The sequence below is a fragment of the Paramacrobiotus metropolitanus genome, unplaced genomic scaffold (assembly GCF_019649055.1).
Source record: "Paramacrobiotus metropolitanus isolate TYO unplaced genomic scaffold, Prichtersi_v1.0 Parri_scaffold0000055, whole genome shotgun sequence".
Classification (NCBI taxonomy): Eukaryota; Metazoa; Tardigrada; class Eutardigrada; order Parachela; family Macrobiotidae; genus Paramacrobiotus; species Paramacrobiotus metropolitanus.
In genome coordinates this window covers 377,661-394,865 of record NW_026570275.1, presented here as the reverse complement: position 1 = coordinate 394,865, position 17,205 = coordinate 377,661, and the positions used below count along the sequence as shown (strand labels likewise).

The window sequence follows — 17,205 nt, the reverse complement described above, 5'->3', positions numbered from 1 at the left end:
CAGCTTGTATTTGGCTGCTACCGGCTTCTGTGTTCTCTTAATTTAATTTGTGTTCTATTTACAGTTGTGTGCCGCCATTCAGTGCCACAGCAAACATAAGATTGCTTATAGGTATATGTCGTATGTTGCTGCAGGTAAAAAGGGTCAGTTCAATGTACAGACACAACTTGTCTGTTGTATGTGTACATGAAACTTACTTGTTAAGTACATAAGTCTGTTGTGAAGCTGGGGAGCCGGTGATTAGTGTACATGGCATCGTTGCGTGTATTGTATGCACACATACAAATACCCACTCCGTTGCTGACCATAAAAACTGAATCAACAATAGAACCGTCGCGTAATGCCGATCATATGTAGGTCGCGGTCTCACGCACACCGAGTACAGTCATCGTAGTACAGTATTCATCCGACGTTCACTGTACAAGCAGTTTCTTAGCGATTTCGTCCGCCGTGTGCCTGTGGTGAGACCATCTTTCCCAACCAGTCTTTTTCAGGAGCCACCAGAGAAGGCACAACATAGCCACATCCGGGTTGGGCAGTGGTCAGCGTGGCGGATTAGCGTCAGCGTTAATTGCCTAATCGGATTCCTGGGCTAATTTTTCATCCGCTGGAGTTAATGCAAGCAACGGCCATGTAGCCTAACCCTGTACAGGATCTCTGTTCGCCGTAATAATTGTATATATGTGTTTGTGCCATGCGGAGTTCGCTGGGTTTTGTTTGGATGTCGGGATTGTTTGTTTGACTAACATGTTCGTTATGGACTTTACTTACACAACGGTAAGCAAAAAATCTGAATCCTTTCTTCTAGCAGTGTTATCGGAATTTTCTAATATAGCGTTCTTAAATAAGCGGATGTTGCTAGACCATAATGATACATCATCTTAATGTTGATATCATTTTCTGTATTATCTGCTTAAGTACGGTAATGTATTGTACTGCGCGATCTGACGTTCAGTCAATGTTCATTTGTATAACTTAATAAAATCTCTGCGTAACTTTTCAAAAACTACTAAGGGATCATAAACTTCCAAAAACTTCTGCAAGCAAGAAACACGTATTTTCGAGATTTACGACTGTTGATGTTTGTCAGAAATTTGCATAGAGGTGTAAAAAACGGCGATAATTATTGATTTTTGTTAAAGTTAATAAAATCGTCAGCGCTGTAGTCATTCAAGTCAGCAAGCGAAAATGAGCCTTTGACAAATCATTTTGCGCAGTCGCATCCTGCTAACCCATTTCGGTGCTCCCAATATGCGAATACATCACCGCGCGCCGTTATTTTCCTTTTCATTAATTTATCGGCCATGATTTTGTTGATGAGTTTCACTTGAGATAGACAACTTTTCCCGGATGTTGGAATTGATTTATTCACTGAATAATTCTGCAAATTGTGCGACGAACTCCCGATTTGCCGATGCCCACGTGGCGCACTTAAAGATGTCTGCCGTTCGATGCATCATTGCAGTATTACGGTACTTCTGGATGTATCGGTGATTACCGGTCAAGGTGCACGGACGGTTCGGATTAGACCGATTAACCTAGCCTCTCCGCTGTCCGCATGCATAATTGATTAGCTAATCGTCAACAAATGCCGCAGTAACGCCACACTCGACGCGCCTTCCTCGTCCGATGCCGACAATCAAAATATGCAACCATTATTAATAGCATTTCCTCAATTCATCTTAAAACCCAAAATTTTTCGCTGTGCTTGCAAGCGTGAATTTCTAACTGATTTCTCTGAGAAAGTAATAACGGTAGAACGGTTTTGCAGCCTGTCATAATCAGAAAAAAACATACGGAAAAGATTCTTTAGGTGCTAGTAGTTCGTAGTTGTGGTTTACATATTTATCCAGGAGCCGTTTATTGTCATATTACAGCGATGACCGTATATTAACTAAAATTTATTTATCATGCTGGCGGATGTCTTAACGCTTTAACTTAACTTTTTAGTAACCCTAAAGCTATTTTGATACCAGCCAGATATATGTTTCAGCAGAAAACATTTGATTAAGCCTCCTTAAAGCGCTTTGCCCTATCTCTAGTAATCTGTTTTTGCAGGAAAAATTAAAAATTTCAAAAAAATATTTACTATGAAAAAGAGTATTCCTGCAATAAATCAATATTGTGCAATGACAAAATTGATGCTGCAGCTATGGCCGTCCATGTTTCGACAGAATGAAAAATGCCCGAAAATAATTTTGTACTTACTGGCAACAGCGGGAAATTAATTAGTCCGAAACCTGTTAAGTAAACAAATACCCACGTGTTGGCCCGGAAATTTTATCGTGATATAGACCAACATTGCGCCATAATTCTAACAGCTAATACTTTCAGTTTTAGTGGGCTCAGTTATGCATAATATTATGTTTTACTATTATTTTGCCGGTGTGCCTGGCACCACAGTTTTTCGAGTGATGCGGCGTACGCCGTGGTTATGCAACCGCGATGGCGCAATCGCCTCCATCCATCCATCAGTGAGCGACAGCCGCGCACATCCGCTTCGCCGTGCTGTGACCCCTTTCGGTGTATTCTGTCTGCTTTCTTCTCTCTGCAACTGCATTACCACGGCTGACCACTCACTGGTCGCTGCAGCCGGTGAGCTAACACTTGGTTGCCGTCTCGGTAAACTTTCTTTTTTTGCTTGATAAACTCCGCGGCTGGTAAATGCCGGTGCGGAGTAATAATATTAATAACCGAGCTGTTTATGTATTGCTGACGTCGATTGTATTCGGCTGCGTGGCCCAGGCGTGATAATCTGGGTCACTCAAATTACTGGTGCACTGTGTACCGTAGCAAGCAATACGGACAAAAACATTATACAGCATTCGTTTTTAATGGTTATTCAGTTTCACCTGTTGACCATTTGGCAACCGGCTCTGTAATTGGCATATTTCACTTTTGTACGTACGCACTTATTCGTGCTCATTTTCTGCCTCTCTTATACACGTGATATCAGTTTTCCAGAGGAAAAAAATCCCATGGTAACATTGCGTGGGAATATGAATCTGGCTTGCTTACGTACTGTATTCGCCAAACGAACTAAAATCAGTAAAAACTTGCTGCAATGTTGTGGAATTCTTTGAGACTACAGAAAATGATTCTGCTCTCAGTTAAAGGTTTTTGCTTGCTGGCGGGAAGTCAGCCGCGATAAAACATGCAATAAAAAGTCCCAAAAAAGACCCTGCGCGTCGCTATCTCTCCACAGTCGTTCGAATTATCCATAGTGAAAAAGAAATAAAAGCAGAATAATTCGGACAAAAATAAGCAAAAAAAAGATAATTATGAGTAAATGTATAAAACTACGCTGCCAACTTTACACATAAAAATGACATATTATTGACAACGTACTCCATATGAAAAGGATGAAGTAATAACGTAACGCGTTAAGGGTGATAAATTGTCATTAGGATGCTAATTCCTAATTTATTCTTTATTTTCACAGGTTAGACAAAAGACGACGTTCTTGCCGGTAGGTAGCGTTCGACGGGCACCGCTCAGCCGGACGATCCTGCACTTGATCTTCGTCGTCAGCACTGGCGGTTTTCTGCTACAACTAGCCCAGGCCGACATGCTGGGCCTGCCGTCCTCGGCCGGTTCGAACTATATCCCGCGCATCCGGCCGGACTTTGATCTCCACGACATTCCCTGCGATCTCAGCCGGCCGGACAAGCCCTGCACCCTGCCCGGCAAATCCTACCCCTGGTTCGCCATGAACAGCTACATCGAGGACAACAAGGCCATGCTCAAGCGCATGTACGGCGACACGTGCGAGCGTGATGCCGGCAAGCACGCGCGGCTGCGTGCGCAAGGCCCCATGAGCCGGCAGGGACGCGAGCAGGATAAGCCCGATGTCGGCTTCGTGTAGGTGCTTTCGTTTTTTTCCTTTCGACACATGGGTTCGCAATTTACAGTTAAATAAAGCATTGGAGATAAAGCATACAGCATTTGAGATATACAGTAAATAAAGCAATCGAGATAAGCATTTGTAATGAAAGCATTCACAAAAAAATGTTTAACGGTAGTATTTTTCCTTACAAGAAAACTAATAGCACGGCCCGTTTTGCACAAATCACTTAGAAGATTCTTGTCAGTTTGTAATGAGGGCATCCAGTCAAATAATTTTCCCCATAACAGGAGCTCTTACATAGTAAAAATAATAACTTTGTTTATATAGATATTAAATTCTTGAATATTTTTTCATTTAGCTGGAATGCGTGTAGCTAATTTTTTCTGCAACAGCAGTTTTATGTTGCAAATTACATATTTGTGATAAAATTCCGGTATTTTTTGTTATGAAAATTTGGGTTACAGGAACGCATGTCCGTCGGAGCAGTTTGTGGTGACGCCGTTCTGGGCGAACAACAGCGCCGGAACTACTCTGGCTATTGTTAATTTCCATCCCTTTGAACAAGCTGTGCAACAGGAAGTCTGCAAGTACGTACCATTCACGTTAATCCGACAACCTTATGGTTAGTACATCTTTATCAGTGTTCAAAAATATTTTCCAATAGCCTTAAAAGTCTCCCAAATGGAGTTTGGCTACTGTTGTTCGATAATAATATTAAATAATAGTGAGTAAACCTAACATGTTAGTACCTTGCCACCTACCGGCACTGTATTATTCAATTGTGTTCAATGGCACGCCGGTGGTAAAAACATGTTATAACGGCTTTTCCAAATGTATTTTATATTTTCCTTTCTTGGACCTTTTGGAATGCCATATATAGCGCAACCTGTCTGTTTATTGAATACTGTATGAGTTAGCGAAAATAAGCAAGCGACTGTTATGACAATTATTTTTCTTGTTTAGACCCGGCACTTCCGGGCGCTGCCGTGACGGTTGTCGGTGTGAGCAGAAATACTCGTGGTATCGGCTCCTCGCGTTTGACCCAAGGAACGAATGCCGCGGCATTTTTATGGTAATTCTTGAATTTTATTTCAGCACCGTTCCATGATTTAATTCCAGACAATACAGTATTTGATTTCCTGAATACATTTTTAAATAAAATGTTGAATTAATATTAATTTCATATTTATTCCTATATTATGTATGTTGTCTTCTGTATTATACTACATTCTTACTACTTTTTGATAACATTAGTTATTCCTTTTCAATAAAGTTTTCATAATGTTTATTTCCAGTAAACATGACACTATTAGCCGAACAAGAGTAGCATGTGATTTGCGATGATTTATTTATTTCCACTTAAATTAACCTGCCATTGCGAACAGGACTGGTTCCAGTTCCCATCGTGCTGCGCCTGCCACTGCTACGAAGTGGACCCCTCCAGCAAAGAGGAATCCCATTTAGACCTGCCCCTCCCCAAAATGGGCACCCTTACCAGCCCCGCCCCTTCAGCCACCACCGCTCTCTCTGCCTCCAACAACACCACGGAGGCGGACTTTGACTACGACAACGAGACGGACCCCACCACCACCCCACTGGCCACCGTCACCGCGACCACCACCCCCATCCCTAACACGGTGACGACCACCGCGACCCCCTCAACCGCAAAGGTAACAAGCATTCCCCCCACCACTAAAACCACCACCGACGCCGCACTAAATCTAACCCTGACCTCGCCAGCCCCGGTTTACGCTGCCGGCGTCCTCAAGTTCCCGTATCCGGGATACAACCGCACCGACTACATCGCCGCTCTGGGTAAACCGTACAGTTACAGCAACGCCACCCACTACCGACGGCGGGTGGCCGCCACTGTACCGCCGACTGCGGCCCCTGCTTCCCTTCCCCTGGCCACCGCGGATCCGGGTGGTCTGAGGAATTCCACGGCGGCGCCCCTGGCCTCGACTACCTCCGAGGGCGCCGACAACGCCATCGCGTCCGGCAGAGATACTTACCTGGAACTGTGGAAATCCGTCCACCCGGCGCTGCGCAAGAATCGTGTTCCTCGAATTTAATTTTTTCCCTTCGATTCTAATTTCAACGCGTTTCTTGTATAGTTATTTTGAATTTTCGACAGTTATTTTCACAGCTATTATTAATCAGCAAGTAAGTTTTTCTGGGATGGAGTAATCTGGTTTCAAATTTATTGTTTTTAATTAAGGGAGTTCTGTGGACATTTTACCTGTCTGTTTTCTGCGATTACACACAACGATACTGCAGCGGCGGAAAGGTCATTATCACATAACAACAGTATAAAAAATGGCCAGTGATACACCATAAATCGGAAAAAGGATATTTTATCGTCACAGTTTACTGAAACTGAATTATTCTTTTGCAACAAAAAGCTATGGCTCTGAAAAAAAGAACAAAAAGCAAAAATGGCAGTGTGGAAAAAATGGTGGCGAAATTTCTTGCTGTGGCTCTGCTGGAGAATAATATACTGTAATTTTATGTTTTTACTTGAAATTCTTCTAATATCTCTTAATGTGAACAGTGAACACCTGTTAATCTTTGTCTCGTTTTGCGGATCAAGATTTCGTCAACGCAGTTATCTGAAATTTTACCAACGTGCGCTTACAGTAGAAAACGCTGTCGCTACGCTGGAAAATGTTGTAAATTGGTGAAAAGCATGTGTTACAGGCAGAAATTTGGAAAAGCCTGCAATGAGCGACCAGCTGTACAACCAATCATTTATGGCTGTAAAACTGAACTTGAAAATGAATTTTTTCTGTTAAAGAAAGATTTAACGGATCGACCAATACCACGGATTTCTGGTTTCCGATTTTATCGCACTATGAGGGAGCTTATAGCGGTTGCTACAACTTTGTGGCTACGTGCTATCCCCTCCCCCGATGCACAAATGCTAGTCTGGCCGCATAAACTCGTCGCCAGCTTGCTACCCTTCTAGATGATAGCAAGAAAGTAGCCAGTTCACAGCGGCTTGCTACTAGTGTTGTGCTACTAAATAAAATTAAATAACGGCCTTTTACTTAGTAAAAGTCCGCCTAATATTAAAAGTCTAGTAAATAGTAAGGTTTTGGAAACAAAGTTAGTAAAAGTAAGTAAATGTGCTGCCGGAATAGTAAAAAGTAAGTAAATATTAAGGTTCAGTGTTGAATAAATAAAAATCAATTACTAAATTATTTACTAATTCTGTTTTATCAACGTTACGGAAAATTGGCGTGTCAGCCGCCGCCACTCGCAGGTAAAGTGGGTGTGCGCAGTAGTCGGCTGCCAGCCTGCCGTCCTCAAAAGCAGCAGTATTTACTTTTCAGTATGCACCTGTATAGCTCGATTAATGCATAAGAAATTTATCTGCATTATTTTCAGTAGTCTGTTGCGCTCTGAAACTAGCGAAATTCGAAACTGTCAATGCTAAATTACATTTATTTAGTAAATTTACTTTAATTTAGTAAGTAAATGTCCCTGCGAAAATTGAAATAAAAAGTAAAAGTAAGTAAAAGTCCCGAAAAAATTTTGAATAGTAAGTAAAAATAAGTAAACTTTCCAAAGCAGATAGTAAAAATAAGTATATTGGCAAGGACTTTTACTACCCAACACTACTTGCTACGACTAGACGGCACCCGCCCGGTGTGACCGTAGAAGGCAACCGCCCACAGTAACGGCAGGTAGCAACAGCAGTGCCCGCCCACCGCTACGGCAGCGGACAACCTCTTATGGTGGCGGGTTACTTGACTATGGCAAGCCGATATTAAGCTTATGGCAAGCCGACATTAGGTATATGGCAAGCCGACATTAAATACATTATGGCAAGCCGATATTAGGCGTACTCGTAATATTGCTATTTTCTGGAAATTATTTTAATCCGCTTTTAAGTTTTTAATTTATCGTACATGTGAAACATTTTTTATTTATTTGATTTGTTTCAAGATTTCATCTTCAAAATCTAAATTGAAATCTTTGAAAATTTAAAAAAAAATTTCAAGTTTAGTTGTAAGTCAAATTTTTAAAAAAAATTAAAGTTCCAATTTGAATTTGAATTTCAAAAAAAATACAGTTTAACTTTCAAATTTAATTTAAAAGTGAAAAAAATTGAATTTTAAATGTAAAAAGTTTCAATACATGATCGTGTCTGTTAATTCTAACTTGGTTTCAAACTTTTTAATGGTTATTGTGTACTGTATCGAATTTTTCCGCATTATCTGCGAAGTTGGTATATGGATTAGCAACCTCAAGAGGTTACTACATTGCTTAACCATTGTCCTTACGAGCTAGCAATCTAGTCACGACTACCAATAGCATCGTCTGTTTATGCAGACATTTGCGCTACGTAGTCGGTGCTACATAGCCAGCTACGTAGCAGTAGTCAGCCAGCATAAACTCATTTTGTGGAACTACTTGCTACCAAAACGGCTACGGGAGACCGCGCCTGCAAAAATGGTAGCAAGTAGCAAGTAGTCAGTTCCGATAAACTGCCTCTATGTCATCACGTCATTAAAATAACCCTCTAAAGGCTCATCGCATTTCACGCAGTTTCACGCAGTCCACGCAGTTTGACGTTTAACCGCTAACGGTCATCCTCGATTTGGAAGCAGTCGATAACTGGGTTCCGCAGTTCTTCAGAAGCTGCCAACGAAATACTCTAAGCGCCATCGCTATTTAACAATCGACGCCGACAATGGTGCAGGAGAACGTGGATGCGCTCTGGAACACGCAACACCGCAACACCGGTTCAAGGTTGCTGTCTTATTTAGCAGCTACCTAAGTTACAGTAGTTGCAATAAATACTGCAGACAATGGTTGTGCGGCATTGGGCCATAACAGGAATGCGGATTTTGTAAAATTATCGCAACCGATCTGCACCGCTGATCAAATTAACAGTCACATATCCGAAAGCGACACTTGAGGTTCTAGGCAACACGGATGTCGTGGATCCTTTTCATAACCGAAGGTGTTGTTCTGAAACAATCGACCGAATATCCGCAATCAAAAAATTTTTACTCAAAGTTTTTTTGCAAAAGTTCGCGAGTAAATTCACTGTTTCGGTAAACGTCCAGCAATCCAGTTTAACCGGTGTAGTGTTTTGAAATGACTGTCATTCCCTTGCTGCTGCTTGTGGTTTTTGAGGTTCGACTGCGGACTTTAAATTGTTGCGTGACGTGACTTCAACAGGTAAGTTGCGTGCCGGTGCAGTAGCTAATTTCTAACTTTGCTTACATCAAATGTACTAAAAATGTCGTTGTGGCAGGAGCGCTAATCCTACTCCAGTAAGCACTTGAATTCTCGGTTGAGCACGCATATTTCGTCGATCATTTGGCTGGAGATGGCGGTTACTGCGTATTTCTGACTTTATAAATCCGAATACTGACCGGTACTTCAAGTATCGGTGCGTTTGCATGTTTATAAATCGTCCGTAAGTCGGTTGAAAATTGCCGTGAAAAATAGTTTCTGTGTAGTCTAGCATATGCTAAAATGTTATGATTCGTGTAAAAAATAGTTGCATTTGTCAGATCGATTTTGACGCGCATGTTCATAATATGTACTTATTACCGTTACAGGTTAGCTGAATTGTCTACGCTTATACAGTCACTGATTGTGCTTGCGCTAGGGTGACCATAATTCAAAGTGGAAAAATGGATGAAAAGAAACAGAAGTTGATTTTCAAGTTACTGTACCGCGGCTGTACACGTCAGGAAATTGTCGAACGAGCCGACATTAACCACAGCGCACTGGGGCGGTTCCTTAAGAAAGAAGGGAGAGTGCATAAGAAGCGGCTAACCGATGAGCAGAAGCAAGACATCCTCTGCTTAGACCGTGGGAAACAGTGCACACGGTTGGAGATTGCCAAGCGGTTAAAAGTTGACTTGACTACCGTGTACAAGATACTGCGAGCTGCCGATTTGGCCAACGATGGATTAGATGCAGTCAGCGATGAGCAAAGGAAGCTGATCCTGGAGCTGTTCGAGCAAGGATGTACGCGAACGGAGATTATACGCAAGGTCAAGCTGAATGACAACGTCGTGGAATGTGTGATACAGCAGGCCGGCAGAAGTTTCGCTAAGCGGGATAGTCTGCCTCTCAGCAAGAAACAAATGGTGAAGATTCTGAAGTTGTTCGAGCAGGGCCACAGTGGCGCCGGTATAATGCGCCAGTTCACCCTGAACCGGTACCAATTTCAGACGCTATTGCGACAGAACGGGAAGACCTTTCGCGAGCGCGGCCAGTACAAATACCGGCACCTACACGAAACTGTGTTGAGACTCCGAGAAGGTGGTTGTACGTATGCTGAGATAAAGAAACAAACCGAAGCCGGTGCTTGGGTTGTGGAAAAGATACTGAAGGAGGCCAGTCAAGATGCGGAGTTGTGGCAGGTGCGCAGTCTGAACGACGATGGATCGCAGCTCCAGATGACGTCTCCACCAAAGCCCAGTCGTCGTTCCACATCCCGACGCCGACGCTCATCAGGATCCGCAAGTGACTGGCCGATTTCGAATTTACAGGATGAGAACACGGTGGGTTCACTGACGAACGAGAACACTGCAGCAACACTCCCAGATTCTCAAAAAATCATCGACATTAGCGCCGAGAATAGCAACAGCGGTAAGTCGTTATTTTGTTGGGAAGCGCTTCAATGACGAGAGGGCAAGCGCAGCTCTTGCCCTTTTTGAAAAATATGAGTTCGGCATTATGAGGAGTTAGTGATTTATTACCGCCCAACTGATTTGAGCTTAGAGGCTAGATTTTGCTGACATCCAATCGTTAATGAAATACGAAAACAAATTTGTTGAAAGCATATCCGAACAATATTATAAATACCCACATGAACTCTAGAGTCGTGAAAGATCAGCAGAAACCATCAATGGTCAATATCTTGTGTGACAAGATTTTAGTGCCAACAGTTGCAATTAAACTTGTCTGTACATTTGCTTTACTGGCTATTTTGATACATATTTTTCAAATAGGTAATTAAATGTTTCCTACTTTTATAAATAGTTTTCTATATAGTTTCCTAAATATTTTATGTGTCAAAGCTTGCCGTCGTGTACGCATTTGTGCAGAACCCGTCGGGAAAGAGTTTCGATGATGTTTTGTTAGGCAAAATTTAGATTTAGATGTTAGGCAAAATTTAGATTTAGATAACACTTGACAGTTAGTTTATAATTATCGTAAAATGTTACGGTAAGTGAATAAATTTACGTGCAACAAATTATTATCAATTAAGAATATTGGTGCTGCTGCTTTTTCTGCAGAGTAATAACTGTAGAGTTACTAACAACTTAGAGTTCGTTGCAATTCTTCATCGGAAAATATCCCCCAATCATCCAACGACACTTTTTTTGTAGTGGTCAGCAATCACGGCGAGTTGCAACTGAATGCTTATGATGACTTCTTCGGCGGACAGTACAACGTGGCCCGTATTGCCAAGGAAATGGATCTGGCAACGGATCAAGTCCGTTGCATCCTTACGTTCGGTCCGTCAAGGGGCATTGTGGAACCGTCTCCTATTCCTTATGACCATGGACTGGATGTTGTAGAGGCACTTCTGTCATTATGCGACCAAACCTGTGTATCGCATTGTTGCAAAATTGCAGTTCCGCATTTGCCATTCCTTCTTTATGTATAATTAGAAACGTAGGCCTAACGAACTAATCGGACTATCTGGATTAATCGTTTTGTGAATAAATTTTTGACTTATTTTTGGCAATGTTTTTGACAACATGAGCCTGCTTGTAATGTTATTTGAAATACTTCTATACAACCAAATTTCTGAAGTGACCCAGTAGTACAGATACTGAGAAACAGCAGAAGCTTCTTCGAATTCATCACATACCTGTGTTATTTCTAACAACGGCCGCTGGAGATCTTACCAGGGCACGGTCAAAATTCAAAAAATTTTATCTTTTGCAGAAACGTATTATACTACCCTGGTATAATAAAACAGTTAACTTGATCTGCTGAGGCTCAAAGGACGTGGCCAAACAAATTAAATAGACTGCATAATACTATTGTACATACTGTTGCAATTTATTAGTGCAGCATTAGTGGAAGCTGCTCACTTATTAACAATAGGATAATCAGAAAAATCTAAGCTTGTGTAGAATAGTAACACATCTCCATAGTATAGTTTAAATAAATAAATTCATGTGGGAAGGCTAGATCGACGCACGTCAAAAACCCATTGGAAAATTGCATTGCAGAGTAAATTCTGCAAGAGTGCCCTAGTGCCACTCTGCCAGTATGCATTTTGCAGATCGCTTTGTCCTCACTTTCTTTCCAAAACTCGTGAAATACGAAATGAAGATTTTTAAGCCTGCTACGGTCGTAAATTGGGCAAAAGCTCAGATTACTCCGTAGTGTTATTACAATAAAAACTGCCTGCATTGTGACAGTGTGCAAGTGCGTTTGATGTAAAGTCGTGTTAATTCTTCATTTTGTACAATTTACTCCTTTAAAATGGACTTGCCTCTGCTTAAAACTGGAGACCGTTTTATCTAACAGTTTTCGTCGACCGGGATTTTACTCAGATTGCCGTGATGCAAACGCAATTTCCTAATGCCCCGGTGCTGCTTTGTGCATTTCATGCGATGAAGACGTGAAAGTTGATTATTGGGATTACGAGTACCGATACAGTCGGGTTTAGGTACAAGTAGCTTAATTGTGCCGGCTTGTAATAACTGCAGTTATGCCGACATGTACAGTAGATACAAATATCTGTAGTACCGGCATCCAACAATTAATTATAGAATTATGCAAGAAAGAATTTGCAAAATATTAGAATTCTAATTTTATTCTTATGGTGCACACCTGCCGCGAGTAATACCGTACGACGGTATTACTCACGGTATTACTACGGAATTCTTATTGCACAAATAATAAAGGTTAAAGTGCTGGTTTACAAATCGATAAATTCCTGATTTCGCTAACTCGCGCTCATAGACCGCAAGTAGATTATTATGGTCTGGAATCCTATTTTAAATTTTGTTGCAAATTCAGGTTATTCTTATGTTTTCTTATTAAGCGTTTTATTGATGTTTTCTTTTCTTAATTATTTTCTAAAAATGCGCATACGAAAAGTTACTAAAACGTTTTTGTTCATTACGCAAACGAAAACTCAAGCGAATTTTTCCTTTTCGTTACGATAACGAAAACCCACGTCATTCATTACGAATATGAAAACCAAAATATTTCCGAGGCTGCTTCTGATGTGCACCAAAGGCAGAATGCGTATTTCCACGCTCATTATAATTGTACATGCTCTGAACGACAACTTCCTGTTGGTCACTAGGGGTGCTGGTAAAGGCCACGGATGTTTGTGGGCGCTGGGCTTCCTACGTGTGTGCTCTGACGCCTATCATCAAGGATTGAAGGGCTATTCGATGGGAGTACATAACGTGACAAATACAGAATACCGTGCAATTAATAGCGATTGTTGAGGCCGAAAATCAGATGCATCTGGAGTTTGCAGGCTTAGCGGATGGGAATCATGGGACACAGCTCATTCTCCGTAAAATGTTGTCGCCCAAGAAACAAATTATCGCAAAAATGTCATGAAGCGTTCTGCAGCAGGTCAATATTGTCAAAACATTCTGAAGCTGATAAAATTAATGGTTTCATGTGATCGATCAGTTGTCAGAAAAAAGTCGGAAAATTTGAGAAAACCAAAAGAATCAAAAGCTAGGAAAAAAAAACATAATAAGGTAATCCGAGTTTCACATGAATAATGCGGGGTCTCACTATATGCCGTCGTAACTGCGTGACTGCCGCGGCTGCATACGATATTTTCCCACAAAGTTGTTGTTATGTTGAGTTATAATATCTGTGCTTCTGTAGGTGAACATTGGCCGCGATCAAAGTATTCCGCGCTGACCATGGTAAGATTTAATTTGAATACGTTGAATACGTCAACAAATTTAGGTAACCGAGAGAGAAGCGCAGTGGTCCTTCTGAGTCTCACACAGCGAACACTTCGTTAATTCCATAGATAGCCATTTTGCTCAATGTGTATACATCCAGAAGCCGCAAGTTAACTTCTTCCCACATTCGCGGGCTGCCGTCGGCATTGAAGCCGCTGAACCTACAAATCATGGGGAGATTTCATTTTACGAAGAAACAGATCGGTATGCAATTTAGACCGATGGTGGTATGCACTGGTCAAACACTACGTACACGAAAAGATAGTTGCGGATGGTCTGCCACTCATCTGGATACGCTAGAGTCTGTACCCAGCGGGCGTACACAGCCGTGACCTTTGCTAGCATCTCCGCCGTGACTGGTGGGAAGTTGTCGTTGACAGCATGCATGAAGTGGCTGGCCATGTGCATGCGGCCGTCGCTGCATCTGAAAAGGACCCGCGGAATGCGGACCTCCAGCTTGTCGACGGCCAGTTTGTGCGATTCCCACGAGAGGTCTTTCATAAACTCCAGCTCTTTTACTGGCAGGCAGCGAAGGACACCTTTAAATTTTAGACCCCCTCTAAACAATTCATACATTGCCAAGCCGAACAGTTCGGACACTGTCCAGTTATACAACGCCACGCGTTCGCAGTGGTGCTTGCACTCGGTTGGCACCCTGATGGCCGCGTGCTTCAGTCGGTGCTCCTTTGGTCCCGCTAAGCTCTCCGGCTGACAGACGATCTGGCCTTTGAAGACGATTATCCGAAGTCGGATCTCCATGAGTTCCAGCAGTTCTCCTATAAATACCGCGTACACCGGGAGGAAGATTCCCGAGAAGGTTAGGCTAATCGTGGTGCAATTAATCGAGCGGGAGAGCAGTGTTGCCAGTTTGAAGCAGTTGCTGATGTCTGCCTGCAGGTGCCAGCAGGCGTCCACGTTGACGCTGATGTGTTCCGCCATGCGCAGACTGCTTAGCAGCAGCTGCCACAGAGCGCACACTCTGCGGAACAATGACACGATTAAGAGCTGCTGCATTTACAATCAATGCATTCTCCGTGAACTACTAAGAGCAAGCTGATCTGATGCTATCACGGTCGGGTAAGCTCCTGGTTTGGAAACTGTTCCCGTGTCACAGTTTACCGGACAGTCCGGTTCCCAGCGGCGTTCACTTAATAAAGTGGTGAACTTTATTTGATGGTGCATGTTACATGGGGTTTTACTGCAAACACTGTCACTGTTATATACGCTGGCGATACACGCAACTGCTATGAGACCCTTACAGCCGCAATCGATCAATAAAACTAGTCCGTCTGGATTGTCGGACAAGGATAGCAAACGGCAGCGCGCTGTGAACCTGACCTCTGTGCGCGATGGTAAGGTGATCGTTTGGGATGAGACTTGTTGGGAGCTGTGGCAGTGTCTCACGTATATGCTAGCTCGATTGCGGCCGGAAGGGCAGCGCAACTGGCTTAAGACAGTAAGCGCCGAAAGTAAGCTTTGGTCTTGGATACCTTTTCTATCGTCTGGCAGTCTAACCACTCGGGGGACATTTGGAACAGCCTCCGCGGAACTGATCCGTCTCGCCACCCGGAGTATGCGTGAACTTACCGGAAAACATCGATCCAGGACGTTTATAAGACAACGCTCAAGTCTACCGATAATGAGTCAGAGAAAATGTAGCGGCTGTTTTAGGTACACTTAGCGCATCCCCGAGATCGCCAATGGTCTAACGATTATGGGTGTTTCCCAAAATTTCAGTTTGGCCCTTTTAAGTAGCGTAAATCTATATAGAAGTAGGCTTATCTGACATGCGCACTGGCTGATACCGAATAAAAGTTGATGAACAGAGTTAGTCATAACCTAAACCAGCGCTTACCATTTTGCCGTCGCCTGTGATTGCAGATCCAGATAAGCCAAAAGTTCGCTCAAGAGCGAAGGCGTCAGCTGACCGATTCGGATGTCGGGCTCAGGTTGCAGTGTATCACTTTCCAAATCTGCGCAACAATAACATACGTTGAACACTCGCAAGTGAATTGCTAAACTTGAAGTACTTTACGCTAAAGCTATCAATAACGTAGATCGTTTAATGTAATATTACTACTTTTGCAAGTTGCAGCTTAAATTCCGAAACTAATGGATTGATTTCACGGTGGCGTAGTACCCGCCCCTGTGACGTAGATGGGTGAGATGTACCGCAGATTTGCAAGAGGTTTTACAGCTTTCTATCAGTCAGTCGACTTGGACGAGATGGCAGCCCCCGAACCGTTCTTTAATCAGAGCTTGCTCTATTTATGGAGTATTTTTGGTTTCGTAGACGATGAGGCATTAAGAAGTTATTCCTCGTTTAAGCTCCATTATTTATACGGGCCCACGGGGTGGACGTGCAATCCGACACCGAGCCTGAATTGAGCAGAACTTCTGTTCAACCTCTCAAATTTCACTGGCTGTTTTCAACCAGTTGCAAAGTCCGCGAACGATTTGATTGGCTCAACAGAGCCCGCCTCCTTGCCCAGTCCAAACCGGAAGCCGGCATCTGGTTGAATGCGCTGCCTTCGGCACATACCGGAACGATGACGACACTTTAAAGACTTCAGTCGGGCTTAGGCTGGGCGCAGTAATCTGTGAAGCACACTCTTGTGCAAAATGCCGCAAACCAGTTGACATGTGTCACCGGCAGAAAGGTTTACGGGTTAATGGTTTACGATCAAAGAAGCCGCATAAACCTTTCTGCCGAACCACGTAAACCTTTCTGCCGGATCCGTTAACCTTTCTGCCGGCGGCACCTTTGAAGCTTAATCCTTTCTGCCGGATGCGTAAACCTTTTTCATTGACAACGTAAACCTTTCTGCCGGGCCATCATTTTTATTCTGCGATGTTGTAAAGGACGGTATTGTGCGCCTTCGGGGTAGCCATAAAAACGTACGCAATCTCCCTATTGAGACATTTTAGAAGCAGTGCTTGAGCTTGGCTGTCGTTAAAGTAAATGCTGCCGTGTTAGAGAAAAATAATATCCTTCCTTAAACCTTCGGACTACGCTAACAATTCCGGCAGTTTTTGAAGTGCAAATGTGAAGGATTTAAAGAAGTGTCAAGTGTATGCACTTTTCGTTTTATTGATGGCTCTTACCCAATAAAATCAAGTGATTTTTTTATCCAGCAATTAAGTTTTTAAACCGGCGATCTACTGCCCGGTTTCCTACTTATAATAGTTTCCTACTTATAACAGCCATATGTCCTTCCAATGCGTGTGGTAAAAAAGTTCGCCGTGTAAACTTTCAACTTCTCTGTGCAGAACACTGGAACACTAAAACGGCAACAACTTTAGAGCGAAATGCATGTGGCAGTTTCCAGAGTGGCCGCATTCGTTGTCGTAGGACACCATTATGACTGCTCTGAAGCGTGACGACCTTAATGCGCACAATAACGTCTTTGTACCATCGTAAAATGG

The 17,205-nt window shown here is 42.8% G+C and overlaps 1 protein-coding gene across 2 annotated transcripts; it reads left to right on the top strand.

Moving 5' to 3' along the window:
• Positions 1–379: 379 nt before the first annotated feature.
• On the top strand, positions 380–6,170 carry LOC129592743 (protein spaetzle 4-like). Of its 2 annotated transcripts, XM_055488855.1 has the most exons (6): positions 380–777; positions 3,443–3,861; positions 4,312–4,434; positions 4,811–4,919; positions 5,233–5,517; positions 5,588–5,906. In XM_055488855.1, exons 1-6 carry the CDS (start codon positions 682–684, stop codon positions 5,777–5,779), a joined length of 1,224 nt encoding a protein of 407 aa, XP_055344830.1. In that variant the 5' UTR covers positions 380–681; the 3' UTR covers positions 5,780–5,906. The 2 variants fall into 2 exon arrangements, with proteins under 2 accessions (XP_055344830.1, XP_055344829.1); XM_055488854.1 differs by having other exon boundaries at positions 5,233–6,170.
• Positions 6,171–17,205: the final 11,035 nt, after the last annotated feature.